Source organism: Trifolium pratense, linkage group LG7 (genome assembly GCF_020283565.1).
Source record: "Trifolium pratense cultivar HEN17-A07 linkage group LG7, ARS_RC_1.1, whole genome shotgun sequence".
Taxonomy (NCBI): domain Eukaryota; kingdom Viridiplantae; phylum Streptophyta; class Magnoliopsida; order Fabales; family Fabaceae; genus Trifolium; species Trifolium pratense.
Genome location: NC_060065.1, coordinates 22,248,786 through 22,264,135, shown reverse-complemented (window position 1 = coordinate 22,264,135; position 15,350 = coordinate 22,248,786). Strand labels below are relative to the sequence as shown.

At 31.4% G+C, this 15,350-nt stretch overlaps 2 protein-coding genes across 3 annotated transcripts; both read right to left on the bottom strand.

Moving 5' to 3' along the window:
- Positions 1 to 2,089: 2,089 nt before the first annotated feature.
- Positions 2,090 to 5,047, bottom strand: LOC123896800 (E4 SUMO-protein ligase PIAL2-like). 2 transcript variants are annotated; one of them, XM_045947179.1, is made up of 3 exons: positions 4,832 to 5,044; positions 2,852 to 4,219; positions 2,173 to 2,606 (listed from the first exon to the last, which is right to left on the bottom strand). In XM_045947179.1, exons 1-3 carry the CDS (start codon positions 4,904 to 4,906, stop codon positions 2,589 to 2,591), a joined length of 1,461 nt encoding a protein of 486 aa, XP_045803135.1. In that variant the 5' UTR covers positions 4,907 to 5,044; the 3' UTR covers positions 2,173 to 2,588. The 2 variants fall into 2 exon arrangements, with proteins under 2 accessions (XP_045803134.1, XP_045803135.1); XM_045947178.1 differs by having other exon boundaries at positions 2,090 to 2,606; positions 2,852 to 5,047.
- Positions 5,048 to 5,801: 754 nt separating this feature from the next.
- LOC123896064 (golgin candidate 5-like) lies at positions 5,802 to 6,612 on the bottom strand. Its single transcript, XM_045946510.1, has 5 exons — positions 6,605 to 6,612; positions 6,389 to 6,472; positions 6,231 to 6,296; positions 6,047 to 6,145; positions 5,802 to 5,966 (listed from the first exon to the last, which is right to left on the bottom strand). The coding sequence occupies exons 2-5, from the start codon at positions 6,392 to 6,394 to the stop codon at positions 5,802 to 5,804; spliced, it is 336 nt and encodes a 111-aa protein (XP_045802466.1). The 5' UTR covers positions 6,395 to 6,472; positions 6,605 to 6,612.
- Between the last annotated feature and the right edge of the window lie 8,738 nt (positions 6,613 to 15,350).

The window sequence follows — 15,350 nt, the reverse complement described above, 5'->3', positions numbered from 1 at the left end:
GAAATGGTTTTCCAATGGGACTGGAAAGATACATAATAAAATAAAAATTATAAAACAAGAAGAACTTATCGCATTATTGACTGAGGTGTGCAATGCACTGGGCTTAAGAGTATTTCGCCACCACAGGTAAATTACCCGGTGCAGTTGGTCTCATAGCTAATACCCTCTAGAATACAACAGTCACATCTTGCTAGCACTGCACCTGAATTAGCAAGATCTCATAGAACTACTTTTTGGATACTCAAGGGAACTTGTAGTATTATTATTATATTTTTCTAATATAACTCTTGTTGTCTACCTTATTCTTTCTACTCCTATATCATTTCAACCATCGTGTCCCTTATATAATAAGAATTTCTAGGATACCTCTTGCATTCACTTGCCAACCAATAAATCTTATTAATATGGATTAATGAGTAATACAACCAATTAAATAGAAACGGCTAACTTGAATAACCAATTATGAAACGTGCATTATTATTAATAATTAAAAAATAATGATTCTTAAACTTAAAAATAAATTACATATAAAATATCCTACAATCCCCCACAATTTATTTTAAAGTTTTAGATTTTAAGTTTTAGGTGTTCCCAAGAGCGTGAAAAATCAACGCATAAGCACTAGTGTCTTTTGGACTATGAACTAGCACATAGAGCAAATGAAATTTGATCCACTAGAATGTCGGTGAGATTATAACCTCTATGAACCTCATTCCGTATGTGAAACAGTGACTTCATCACTCACATTGATCTTTCGTCCAAAGTTGTTCAACACGGTTTGGTGCATTTTGGCCTTGCACCTATACCTGAATTTCATGAGTGCCTCTAGAAAGTCTGCCCAAGCTTTCATAAAGGCGGCCCCATCTCAACACTCATATAGGTGAATCTATCAAGTGTACACCATAGTCAAACACGCCACTCATTCATGAGCTATAGATTCATTAAGAGAATAAACTCAACCTTCAACGCTGTAGTATACACTATCCTACACCATAGGGGTGAAATCAAATAGAAATTGGATAATCAATGTTGAAATTGTTGAATACTTGTGAACTAGAAAAAGGAATAACCTAAAGAAAAAGCAATAAGGTTCTATACTTAGGTTGCAAATCACTATGAAGAATGTGGAATACTAATGAAGATGGAAAAGCACTTTTGAAAAATGAATTCAAAATTAGGTGTGAGGTGGAAATTAGTTAGATTTTCTATTTTTGACAAATATAAATTTGTTAGATTACTTTGTGTAAGAATGAGACATATCTTACATATGGTATGGAATTCATAGATTACCTTTAATAAGTAAAATTACTTAAGAATCTTATCAGTATTTTGTTAACTAAAAGTATCATCAAAATTATCAAAGATGTTAATGTGAATCTATTATCTAAGCAACATACAGTATATATAATTACATCAGCAATGACAAGTTACAACCTTTATTTTTGTCTTTGTAATAACATCAGCAACATATATATAATTACATCAGAAAAGAAGTTAATGTGATCTACACATGATATTTACTCATAAAAATTTCTGCCCACAATATTCATGGTTTTTGAGGCGATGCATGTCATCGGGGAGTGAAAGCAACTTCGGACAATTTTCTATTTGAATTGTTTTGAGACAAATTAGAGTTGATAGCCACTTAGGAAGCTCGTCAAGATTTTCACAATCTACAAATGTGATCGAGGACTTTAATGTGGTCGCACATCCTTGCAACCATCAAGGAAAAGTCACCAATTGTGGTAAACTTTCAAAAAATAGTGACAGTAACCTTAATTCGGGGATATGGTTGTCATTGTCCATCGACAATTTCAAGTTATTGCAACTATCAATCATTAAAATCTCTTAAGTTTGGAAGAATATGAAGTGGCAAATACTTTAGACTTATTTGTTCTATCATCTTCATATTCATCTTAGAATCTGAAAGACTGAAACGCATATATAAAAATTGTAACCATTTTTTAGAATCTTCCCAAACTGGAGAAACATAAGTGTAACATGACCTCTCAATTGCAGTATATATAAAGTCTCTATTGAGTTGTAATGAAATGGTCTTATACTAAATTGTAAGATTCGAGTTCGATTCCACATAGTGAATTCTTTTCATTTTGTCATAAAATGTATTTTTATGCCTTAGAACATCACTTCAATAAGTCCCAGAAAAGACAATCAATAATATACACACTGATAAAAACTACAAAACATTATTATTCATGACAGAAAGAATACAAGTTTTCTTTCAAGTTCACTTTGAAAAGCTGATAACAGAACATATCTCTTTAAAATTCACAAATTCTCCCCTTGACAAGCATTCCCTTCAAGCATATCATATTTCTAATATAGATTCTTGTTAATTTAAAATATGTAAAACTCTGTGTGTCTAGAAGATCACACACCATCTATTTATAGTGATGCTGCAATAATTACATTAAATGTCTAGGAAGTTCTAATGACTAGGTCTAGAAGTACTAACAAATAACCTAGGATGATGTAAAGTTAAGAAATAGTAAAAACACACTGACTTTTAACAGTTAGTACTTCTAAGCTTAGCATAAGATTTTGCTTCCAGTTCCAAACATAGCATATTAGGATTTAGTGTCCACCTGCCAAAATAGAAACAGCAGAACATATTTAAGTGGTATTCAATTTTAAATTCTAAAGCAAATGCAATTGAAACCATAAATAATATCATCAATTTTTTTATTATACGAGTGGTTTTCATGTTTTCTTTTAATGAAAAAAAGATATAAAGTTGCCACTTTAGATGCAAATTTGAACAGCAGATTATGCATTCATCACCAAAAATACAAGGAGTAACAATAGAACATTACTAATTAATAAAGAGAACCTGTGTTGCTACTGCTGAGACCCGAGGAATATTCAGTGGTAATCGAGAAAATAGTTGTTGTCTTTCTGCATCACTCAGTATGGCATTGTGAGGATATACAGAGGCTGCAGAAGTGGTTATCAAGGAATCAAAATTAGTTACTGAGTTGTCCGGGAGAGCCTGAATAACTGCCGGAGTCCTATGAATATGTTTCGGTGCCAGAAACTGGTTATGCCCCTCAGCTTTAAGATTTAAAAATGCAGGATCAGCTAGAACAGGAATGTTGACACCAGCCCTGAAATCGGCTTTGGTAGGAAAAGAAACCTGAAAAGGCTTTCTATCTTCAGTTTCACAAGTGTCTACGACATTATCAGGGGAGTAAGTAGAATATTCATCTTGTTCCTTTTCATAATTGTGGGCTTTATGACCACTTTCCATCAAGACTTCCTCCTTCAATGATCCATCAGCATGGACAATGACTTCCTTAATGTTGTCACCAACTTTTTCGAGTATCTCAATCATGTTTCTGTCAAGACGAATGTCTGTATAACAGACATACTGATTACAATGTGGGCAGCGCCAGGATGGCCTCTTACAATTTATTTCAACGAAGTTGTCAAAGTCAAAGCACTGGAAGTGTTTACACGAACACCCTTTAACAGGCGTCTTGATACGTGTAAAGCTTATCGGACAGTTAAGTGAGATTCGCGATTCCCCCTCAACAATATCTGAATCTGAATATCCGCCAACAGGCTGAACATAATCCGGTAGATGCTCAGGCCGCAAGGATGCAACAACATTATAACTCATATACGCAACAAGTACAACATAATGACCATTGAACTGACCGACAGCTTGTACAAGGTTTGTCCCAAATTTAAGTATACTATTCAAACAAGTTGGCATTTGTGGTCCATGGTCCATTCGACACATAGACCTCTTGTCAATTGCTTGTCCATTCACTAGAAAATTAACTTCCCGAGGGCTGATCAGGCACGCAGATGTCTCAATGTTATCGGTTTGCGCCACCAATAACCAAATTTTTTTACCCGGTTGAAAAGTATTCTTCGTTATATTGAAATCAACAATAGAAGCTCCGTATCCAGGGTTGACTTGATTTGACACAATTATTGGACCCAATTTCATATTTGGATAGAACCTTTTCATTATTCCACTTAATAATGTAGAATTGCACGAAAACCTAAATCCGGTATGTAAATTCCCCATGGTGCAATACATCTTTCCTATCTCGTCAACAATAGTTAAAACTTCTTCCGACTCTTTCTTATTGAACCATCCAAATTTACACGCATTCTTAACAGATATACACAAAACCATCACACATGCTAGTGATGATGCTAAATCATCAGTCTTTCTTTGATAGTTCATCTGTTTTATCAAGAAAGGCAGTTTATTAGCTTTCGGGGGCGGAGTTTTGCCATTGGCAATTGCAAAATCAATCCCTCGAGATAGGGAGATGCATAGTTTGGTAAATTCTACAGAATCACTTCGGTTGCCTTGTTGAAAGTGCCAAGTTAGACGATCAACAATTGCGCTGATTCTATCCATGTTGAGATGCGACTGGGACAAAGTGTTTGTTTCCATGGTGGTTTGTTTTTGGCGCTGAGGTGGCTGAGGTGACAAGGATTTATTAGGGTTTAATAAAACAAAAATTGTTTTTGGACACACCTAATCCCAAGGAGTGTCCGTGCTTCATAGGCGGCAAAGCATCATGTCGATGGCATGTACAGTGTTCGACATGTACCGAGACACAAGACCTAGGTTACATTCAATTACTAGTATTTTCTCAAATTATTACAGTGTATGTGCTGGATAGGTTGCTGGTATCATTGAATCAGTTGTAATCAGGATTATAATTTGGAAAGGGATTGATAAACAAAACGGAGTCATGATATTGATACATGCATCAATCATAGATTTCTACTGAAAATGAAAACCTAAGGTGAATTTTGAAAACGGGAAATGAAGAAAATAAATTACCCTTTTTGAAGAAGATTTTGGATTTGGAGGATGAATAATAGAATCGGTAGGAAGAAAGCGAGAAAGGTCAGCCATGTAATCGTCATCTTCTTCGTTGTTGATTTCCTTGTTCACTGTTGACTCCCGCCATGGCTCAAGAAGGAAGAACACGCGCACGCAGAAGATCAATGTGATCTGATATGGGCCTACAAACACATCATTCTCACACCTCAGCCCAACAAAATCAACCCAGCCCAATTTGCGACAATACTCAAAAAAAATTTGTTATACCCCAACAATTGTCAATCTACCGCAACATTAATTTTGAATTGAAGAATTTGCCCTCATATATAAACTAAAACCCTGAAGAAAAAAATTTGGTTACCGGAACACTTTGAAAAAAAATGTTCTGATATGTAAAAAAATTTTGGTTACCGGAACACTTTGGAAAAAAGTGTTCAGGTATATAAAATTTTTCTAATATTTTTTTTTACCTGAACACTTTGAAAAAAAGTGTGTAGGTATTTTAAATTTTTCCAAATTTATTGTTACCTACACACTTTGGAAAAAGTGTTCAGGTATGTAAAATTTTTCTATTTTTTTTTTTGTTACCTGAACACTTTGAAAAAAAGTGTATAGGTATGTAAAATTTTTCTAAATTTATTTTGTTACCTACACACTTTGGAAAAAAATGTTCAGGTATGTAAAATTTTTCTAATTTTTTTTTGTTACCTCAACACTTTGAAAAAAATGTGTAGGTATGTAAAATTTTTCCAAATTTATTTTGTTACCTACACACTTTAGAAAAAAGTGTTCAGGTATGTAAAATTTTTCTAATTTTTTTTTGTTACCTTAACACTTTGAAAAAAAGTGTGCAGGTATGTAATAAGGATATCACTTAACAATGCCAGTTTGAAACCATAAGCAGAAACTCTACCTGCTGAACACGCTCCCTGTGCATCAATGCCTCCGTCAATTCATGTTTGTGTTTCTATCTTATGTCTCTAATTTCTTCCTCAAGCTGTCTCGCACGACCTTCTTCAGTTTCAGCTTCCTCCTTTGCAGCAAGATATTCCTGCCTACTTTCAGCCGCCCTTTGTCTTTCTTTTTCCAGGGTCTTACTTAATTGAGTTTGTTCTGCCCTAAGGCATGAAATCTGAAATTCATTATTGAAGTTAGTCACATGTACACAAAAACATCATTAAGGACATGATTTCACTCAAGAAATTTCAGAACCTGAGCCTCAAGAACATTAATTCGAGACAAGGTTTGAGATAAGCGATCATTCACAGATCGCTCTCTTTCCTCAGCAGTTGCAGCTTTAGCCTCAGCTTCCTGTAGGGTTAATTGAAAAATATAAATACAATAATATAGAGTAGGAAAGATTCTAAAAATTAAAAATAAAAAGTATTCTGAAGACCTGAAGTCGAGAATTAAGACTTCTTTCAACAGCAGCCCAAGCTTCGGCTCCTCTGGCATTTGTTTCCTGTTATCGGGTGAATTCTAGTCTTAGTACAAATCCCACTTAGCAGAACAAAAAACAGAAGGAAAAGTAATTTTTTATCATATGTTTATTACCTGCATGGCTTCAATTTGCCTTAAAAGCGGCCTTGTAGATTCTGGAACTTGCGTAATCAGTTCTTCACACCGTCTTTCACTTGCCTAGCAAAAGCAAGTCAAATTAGAAAACTACCAAAAGCACAAACACGGCTGCTAAACTATAATAAAACAAGGAAAAGCAAACCCATCAAAAGTTAAATAACTGAACAACAATCAGAAAGCGGGGGAGCAGACCTGGTAACGCTTTTTCAAAGTGTTCAGGTAACAAAAAAATTAGAAATATTTTACATACTGAACACTTTTTTCCAAAGTGTGTAGGTAACAAAATAAATTTGGAAAAATTTTACATACCTACGCACTTGTTTCAAAGTGTTCAGGTAACAAAAAAAAATTAAAAATTTTTTACATACCTGAACACTTTTTTCCAAAGTGTGTAGGTAACAAAATAAATTTGGAAAAATTTTATATACCTACGCACTTGTTTCAAAGTGTTCAGGTAACAAAAAAAAATTAAATTTTTTTTACATACCTGAACACTTTTTTCCAAAGTGTGTAGGTAACAAAATAAATTTGGAAAAATTTTACATACCTACGCACTTGTTTCAAAGTGTTCGGGTAACAAAAAAAAATTAGAAAATTTTTACATACCTGAACACTTTTTTCCAAAGTGTGTAGGTAACAAAATAAATTTGAAAAATTTTTACATACCTACACACTTTTTTTCAAAGTGTTCAGGTAAAAAAAATTAGAAAAATTTTATGTACCTTGACACTTTTTTCCAAAGTGTTCCGGTAACCAAAAAAAAATTTACATATCAGAACATTTTTTTCCAAAGTGTTCCGGTAACCAAATTTTTTTCTTCAGGGTTTTAGTTTATATATAAGGGTAAATTTGTCCATTCAAAATTAATGTTGGGGTAGATTGACAATTGTTGTTGTAGAAAAGAAAAATTCCCAATACTCAAACATTATCCACTACTTAACAATCGTTACTTAGTAGATGTGAAAAAATAGGGCGCGAGTAATCAATAACCGACAAAAAAGTAGATCCCATAAATAAATTTGAAGTTTTATTTATCTATTGAAAAGCAATTGGAGTTGTGTACTTTCAGAAAATAGTGACCGCGGTGCAATTGGTACAATAAGATCAAATGGTCAAAAATTTAAGCTTCATATTTCTATTTATGAACAAAAAATTGTTGTGAGAGTGACGTTGTTGTCGATTTGTGTCACCGTTCACTTGAATGGTAGATACAATTGATAAAATTTACTCCTTTTTTCACTATCCTCAAAATTACTAGTATAATAATAATATTTATTATATGCAATTGTGTTAGAATTCTACCCTCTCCAACCTTACTTTGTAACTAAATTGGATCACCTCCTTCTCCAATTTTTTACATTTCTCTCCTTCATCTCTATTTCTCTTAAAATCACTCTCTCTCTCTTGGTTTATATATTGTTTTTTATTGATGAAAGAGATTGAAATTAAGAGAAATAAAGAAGAAAAAGAGATATGTAGAGATTGGGACGGAGAGGATCCAAGTCCCATAGTAATAGCATTTCCAATAGTAAACTCTACGAATAATAATTTATGGGTCACATTTGAGACGCTCATATTAAAATAACTCACATATTTTTTTACTTTAATAGTGCAACTTTAAAGAACCCACATTTGATACTTCAACTTTACCTAACACATCAATATTTTATTAGTATTTAATTTTATTGTAAAGATGAAAGCAGAGCCGATCAAGAATTTTAGAGTTCGCATGCAAATTTTAAAAGTGAGCTCTTAATCTATATATATATATATATATATATATATATATATATATATATATATATATATATATATATATATATAATTCCTAGATAGTTCTCCTACTATCTATGTAAACCCTAATTCACTTAAACCAATGAATTTTTTCCATTTAGCCACGTCAGCCACTTACAATGCCACATCACTTATCTTTACATCATTATCATTTCTAGACTCTATCCACTTTTCATATACCTACATTTATATAAATGACTTTTCATATTGTCCACATTAAACCATGAGGAACTTATACTAAAGATCCACAATTTACTACTTACTCACCATATATTCCATCGGTTGCAAAAACAATTCATCCATTTACATCATGCATGTTCCATAGTTAATGTATTAAAAATCCTTTATATTTTATTAAATTTATCAATTTCATTTTTAAATTATTCATGTGCACTCAATACCTATATGGCTATATCTACGATGCATAGATATTCATCATTTTTTTCGGTGAAATATTGTGATGGTTTTTATCTCCATAAATCCATTCCTCAAGACACATTTAGAGGCAAGTGTATATATATTATATCAATTTAGAAATATTTACCTTACTTTTTCTATTATTATAGTAAATATTTTTAGTTTTTTTTATTATTGACTCTTTTTCCATTATTATAATAATGTTCCAATGCTTAACCAATTTTGTTTCCTCCCTTTTCTTTTTTTATTATTGACTCTTTTTCTTTTTTATTATTATTATTATTTATTTTGATCATACTTATTGTTTCAATTTTTCTATGTTATAATATAAAACAGCGCATCACACCCGTGCATCGCACGGGTAAGGGTCTAGTATATATATATAAATCCTAGATAGTTGTGGAATTGCCTATCTAAACCCTAATCCACAAACCAATGAAAACTTTTCATTTAGCCACATCATCCACTTACATCCATTTAATGTGGGGTACTAAATCTAATTATTATTATTATTATTATTATTATTATTATTATTATTATTATTATTATTATTATTATTATTGTTGTTGTTGTTGTTGTTTTGGGTTATTATTCATTTTAAATTTTTTTGTTCATTTTATTATTTTATGTATTTTATTGTTTTTTTTTTCAAAAAAGTTAATGTTTTTGCTAATAATCTTTTGTCCAATCTTTGTAAATATAAGGAGTTGGTCGATTGTCAGGACTACTTTCTAATGTTAGTAAAAAAAAATAGATAAAATAAAATTTACTAATGATTGTTATGCCCTGTATGATTTTTATCATATTCGATATTTGAATATGAGTTAAGTTAATTTATCTTTGCTGCAATAAGTTTCAAATTAATATAAATGTCAAATTCGATAATACAATAGTTTTTTGGTAAGAGATAATGAAGTAGTTTATCCAACTCAGAATCCTTCAATGAGATTTATAATATAAATAAAAATTTATGTTTCAACATCGATTGTTTTTCATGGTCAATTATATGTTGTCATTTCCATAGTTATTTTGAAGAATGAGTTAAAGATATTGTTAATCAATGTTAATGAAGAAAATACCAAAGTAACTTCAAATGTGATGTTTAAATAAGTTTTTTAAATGTATAAACATCTATCTATATCTATATATATAATTCCTAGATAGTTGTGCAACCACTAATCTAACCCTAATCCACGTCAGCCACTTATATCCAATTAAATCACTCAATAATGTCACATCACTTCTACTTACATCATTGTCATATCTATACACTTTTTCATATGCCTACATTTATATACCTATGACTTTTCATTATACACTCACTCAACTAATAATAATAGTTTTTACTAAATTATACACACTAATTAATCTTTTATACTATATATTGAATTATAGTGTCCAATTAAGAATCAAATGCACAATGTATGAGTATGACCACAAACCATTTTCATAGTGACATGACAATTTTTGGATTACCAACTTATTTTGGTAGATGCAATAGGATCCATTGTAATCTTTTCGAAATGTATAAACACATCTTAAATATCTATCTTATATTTACATCACTTTTATTATTATTAATTTTTTTTTTGAAGAAGCTAAATTAGCCCACCCAAATTGTATTATTATTATTATTGTTTTTATTATTATTATTATTATTATTATTATTATTATTATTATTATTATTTTGTTGTTGATGTTATTATTATAATTTTCATAATACTTATTGTTTCAATTTATACGAATGATTTTTCAACATTATAATATAAAATACCACATATCACCCGTGCATCGCACGGGTGCGGGACTAGTAAAAAATAAATACAAAAAAAAAACCTAGATTTTAAATTGCAAATAGAAAAATACCAACACATTATATCATACTACTACGCTGAGATGAAAGTTCATATTTAGTAGCCTTAAAAAAATAAACGGCAAGTGATGATGCATAATCATCCTCATCTTCATTTGTAAAAAAAATAATATATATATATATCTTCATCTTCGTCTTCATTGTCAAGTTTTCGACCATCCAAACAAAAAGTCAACAAACACACATTTTTCTCTATCTATCAAATTTCTATGTTCTTCTCCCAACAAACAACACACATTAGAAACTCTAAATTGTGAAATTTCAATTTTTATCTTTAGCTTCAATGGATATTCTGAGAATGGAAGAGTGGGTAGGGCGACGGTGGTGATGGGTGGCTGGCCGTCGTTTCTTGTGGACCGATGGTGGTTGTGTGGTGTTGTCTTTGTCATCTTTGTATTCACGAGTTATGTATTGTAATTGTTTGGATCTTTCCTTTTTTATTTTATTCTTTTTTAAAAAGATTGAGCCTAACAATTGAACCTTTATATTTTGCAGCAATATATTAAATTTTACATCGCTGGTTTACTAATACTAGTACCTTGTAAATTATTTCTTAGGCCTTCCTATTTTAGAGGCCCACTTCCATAGACCTTGTTGATGATTGCTTTTTTGGCCCCTATAGTTTCCTCTGAGGCCCCCCAATGTGACCATTTTGGCCCTTAAATGCGTTAGGATTCTAGAATCCGAAACTTATTTGTTATGGACCATACAATCGAAAACCAGTTTAAACAAGCAATTGACTGGCTATGGCTGACTTGTACGTGATGTTTTTCCCAGGAAAACATGGGTTTGAATTGTACAATCCGAAATTCCTTGTTTTTAATGTGTTTGGATTCTAGAATCCGAAACCAGTTTAAACAAGAAATTGGCTGGCTATGGCTGGCTTGTACGTGATGTTTTGCCCAGGAAAACATGGGTTTGGATTGTACAATCCAAAATGCCTTGCTTTTTTAATTTTTGCATTGTTTCGGATTGTACCAACTGGAAACGCTGACATTCGGTTTGTAGGATCCGAATACAATCTATATAGCCTATGTGACAGAAGTTGTACTTTCATAACCACTTTGACACTAGGGCAATTTTTTGGCGTATCAGAGGTTTGAAAACAACGTTTATCCACTCAAAGAGGGTCGCAATGCTCAATCGGAGTCATACAAGAGGTAATATGCACTTTAAACCGTTAATTTTTTCAATTTTCATGGTATTATCGCCTTTGGATCACACAATCCGAAACCATTTCGGATCCTACATGCCAAACTGTGCAGTTTTTTAAAATTTTGTAATTTGTTGTTATAGGTAGGGTTTGGGATGGCCGAACCTCCGTTTGAAATGAAATCGAACATCGATGAACCCGACATTGCACAACCTAATGTAGTTGAACCCGTCATAAGTTGTAATTTTCTTATAGGTTCGCTTGTATTGTTTTTAAGTTTGAAGTTGTAATTTACATTTTAGAGTTTGAAGTTGTAATTTATTTGATTTTGTTTGAAGTTATCGTATGTAAGGACAATAGATATTTTTAACTTTTAATTTAGTGCAAAAGAGCAAATTCTGAACCTGCATAATGTTGACATTTAACCTGTAAAAATTTCCTGCAGAAAACATGATTTTGGACTCTACAATCCAAACTTGTAATTTGCTTGTCCATTTCGGTTCGCATGATCCAAGCCTGTAATTTTCGTGACCATTTCGGTTCGCAGGATCCAAACCTAATTTGTTTCGGATGGTAGGATCCAAACCAACATCCACACACAATTTTTCCTTGCAAAAACCATGTTCCCATCTATATTTGGCTTGTTTCGGATCCCACGATCCACATCTAATGTATTTCGGATTCTAGAATCGATATCATCCTGAACACCCCAAATTCAAGGTTATTTTGGGATTTTTGGGGGGTTTAAGAAGAACACGGGGGCGAAAAAAGCAATCTTCTTTGGTTTGGAATTGGTTTGAAAATTCAGGCCCAATAGCTAATTCAGGCCAAATCTTTAATTTTTTAAAATTATTTATTGTATAATAAAATAATTAATTAAAATAGGTGGTGGAGGACAGGTGGTCAACACAGCGGTCAACACGACGGTCAACGCCGGACCACCGGTGGCCGGCGCGGCGGCGCTCCGACCGGCACGACGACAAGCGGCGGTTTTCCGGCGGGCCTCCAGCAACGTTTACGGCGGCCAGCGGTGGTGCTCTCGGCGGCCGGTGGTGGTGCTTCGGCGGCCGGCCACCACCAACCACCCATACTATTTTATTATTATTTTATTTTAAAAATCAGATTTTTAATAATTACTTTAAAATAATTAAAAAATCAGTTTTTAATGTTTTTAGTTTTTAAAAATGATTAAAAAAATCAGTTTTTTTTTAAAATAATTAAAAAATCAGTTTTTAATGTTTTTAGTTTTTCAAAAATTTAGTATTTTAGTTTTTTTCCTGTAATTAATATTGGTTTTTTTTTGTATTTAAAAATCAGATTTTTTAATTTTAAAAATTACTCTTTTTTTAAATAATAAAAAATATTTTTAAAACAATATAAAAAATAAGTTTTCGGCTAAGTAAAAAATAATTTGGGTTTAGAAAAAATACTTTGTGGGTTGATTATAAACCAATTCAATCATAAAATGAATGAAAAATTATGTTTTTAAAATAATTAATAAATCTATTTTTTTAATCAACTAATAAAAAAATTAGTTTAAGTAAAAAACCTATTTAAAATTGGATCATGTAAATAACTTAAATTTTATTACAAACCGGTTATAAATTGGTTTCGATCCGGTTAATAACCAAATCCAAATTAGTTTTAAAAAATAACCGGTTTGTCATTGAAATGATTTTGGTTTAGAACCAAAACCATCAATTAGGTGTGGTGTGGTGTGGTTTCCAAACCATGCACACCCGTAATGGTGTGAAGTGAACCGAATGATATTCTTTCGATAAAAAAAAATCACTTATGGTTCGTTTTGATTTCGGATGAAAGATGAAAAAAATCCAATCTAATTCAATTTAGTGTGGTTTAATATATGGATTGGTTTTCGGATATTCAAATTATAAAATGTATTTTTTTTAAAATATTAATATTGTAAAGAATGGTAAAATAACAGGCTTAATGTAAAGTACAACATATAATATTAAAAATTAGACAAATTACACTTTAATCCTTTAATTTAATTTCAAGTCACGATTTAGGTCTTTATCTTTTTTTCTCGTTGTTTTACTCTTTTTGGTCCTTCATCTATATGTTTGAAAATGGTTTTTTAAGCTTCACTTATGTTGAAAGAAAATTATAGATTTGAAGCTTGAAATACATTGAAAGAAAATCATAGATTTGAAGCTTGAAATACATTGAAAAATGACTAGAATGATGAGAAAAAAAAAGATAAAACTAAATAGATTAAATTAGACAAGTAATATTAAGAAATTAAAAACCAATAAATAATAGGTTAATGCAATATATGTTTCTAATAAAAAATAAAGAAGTATTAAAATATAAGTATGCAGTTTGATTTGGTTGAATGGGTTTTAAAAATCAATTCAAAATTCGATTCCATCTAGCGATTTTCACAAAAGGACTCCCAAATATTTGGTTTTATGCAGCTTTTGGTTTCTTTAGGTTAAGTTATTTTGTATTGCTTTGATAGTTGACAAAAACCAGTTTGGTCGAGGAATGGAAATGCCCAATTTCAGTTCTTAATGTGGCTCGGCAAATGATCTTCGATTTGCAATATATATTTTGTAGAATGTGAGTCTTTTACAAGACATGACAATCAACGTTGCTACTAATAGAATGCTTTTGCGAAAAAGTCAGATTATAGAGGAATTGCCCTCATTGTTGTGGCAAGTATGGGTTAAGTCCCACATTACTTAAAAAAGTGGAGGTTGAACACTTTAGTGGAGGTTGAACCCATAAACCTAACATCTTAAGGTTTTGGGTTAAAATGTGGTGTCCAACTCACTTGTGCGTTTGTTCTTAAGCTCAATGTGGATGATCTCTTGGCTGCCCCCTCGTGACTCAACACTCCTATCCGAGGATTCTTCACGATGTAAACTTTCATTTGAATTAAGTAAAGTTACTAGAGTTTATCGGTGTTTTTCTCGCTAGTTTCTATTCTAAGATGAGACACCAATTAGTTTGGACATGTAGGCTTGGAATTCTTGTATATAAATTCCTCAAATGAAGGAAGAAAGGCACGTGATTTGAATTTTTTTTAAAGAAAGCATAAAAAAGAAGAATACGAGAGAACATAGCTTTCGAAGATTATGAAACGTAATAGAAAGAACAAATAAGAGAGAGCATAGCTTGCGAAGATTATAAATTAGGAGAATTTTATTAGTACCTGGATTTCATCCAAACAAAAAAGAAATACTATTTTGCAAAAATATAGGAGTAGGTGCTAATTTGAGGTGAAAAACTCACTTAAGATTTCTATAAAACAAATTTGAACATATCTTGTGTGTCTAACAAAATTTTTCAACTGAGATTAGTCATCATTAAATAATGGTAGGAATTTTGTAACTATAATATAATAACAAAAAAAAAAAAACCGTCAATTCATTGGTAAATTTAATCCGGTATTAGAAATGTAAATTTGTTAAACACCCTAATTATGAAAGAAAAAAAAATGTAAATTTGTCAAAGACCCTAATTATGAAAGGAATAGAAAAATAAATAAAATTTATGTGTTGAACATTAAAAAAAATATTCAAATATCATAAAATAAAATTCCAATTATGTGCTACATCTTTACTCATTCCAAATTCACTGATAATTCCCACACTTCTAAATTCAAAAAAAAGTAAAGACTCATACCTATGTTACCTGATGTTGAGAGTTTTCGTAGGTATCAAGTTTCCTTCTCA

Excerpts from the sequence above, each read along its gene's own strand:
- LOC123896800 (XM_045947178.1), bottom strand. The coding sequence starts at position 4,435 with ATGGAAACAAACACTTTGTCCCAGTCGCATCTCAACATGGATAGAATC.
- LOC123896064 (XM_045946510.1), bottom strand. Across the intron at positions 6,146-6,230 it reads GTCTTAATTCTCGACTTCAG|GAAGCTGAGGCTAAAGCTGC; the intron begins GTCTTCAGAATA and ends TTAACCCTACAG. Across the intron at positions 5,967-6,046 it reads TTAATGTTCTTGAGGCTCAG|ATTTCATGCCTTAGGGCAGA; the intron begins GTTCTGAAATTT and ends AATGAATTTCAG.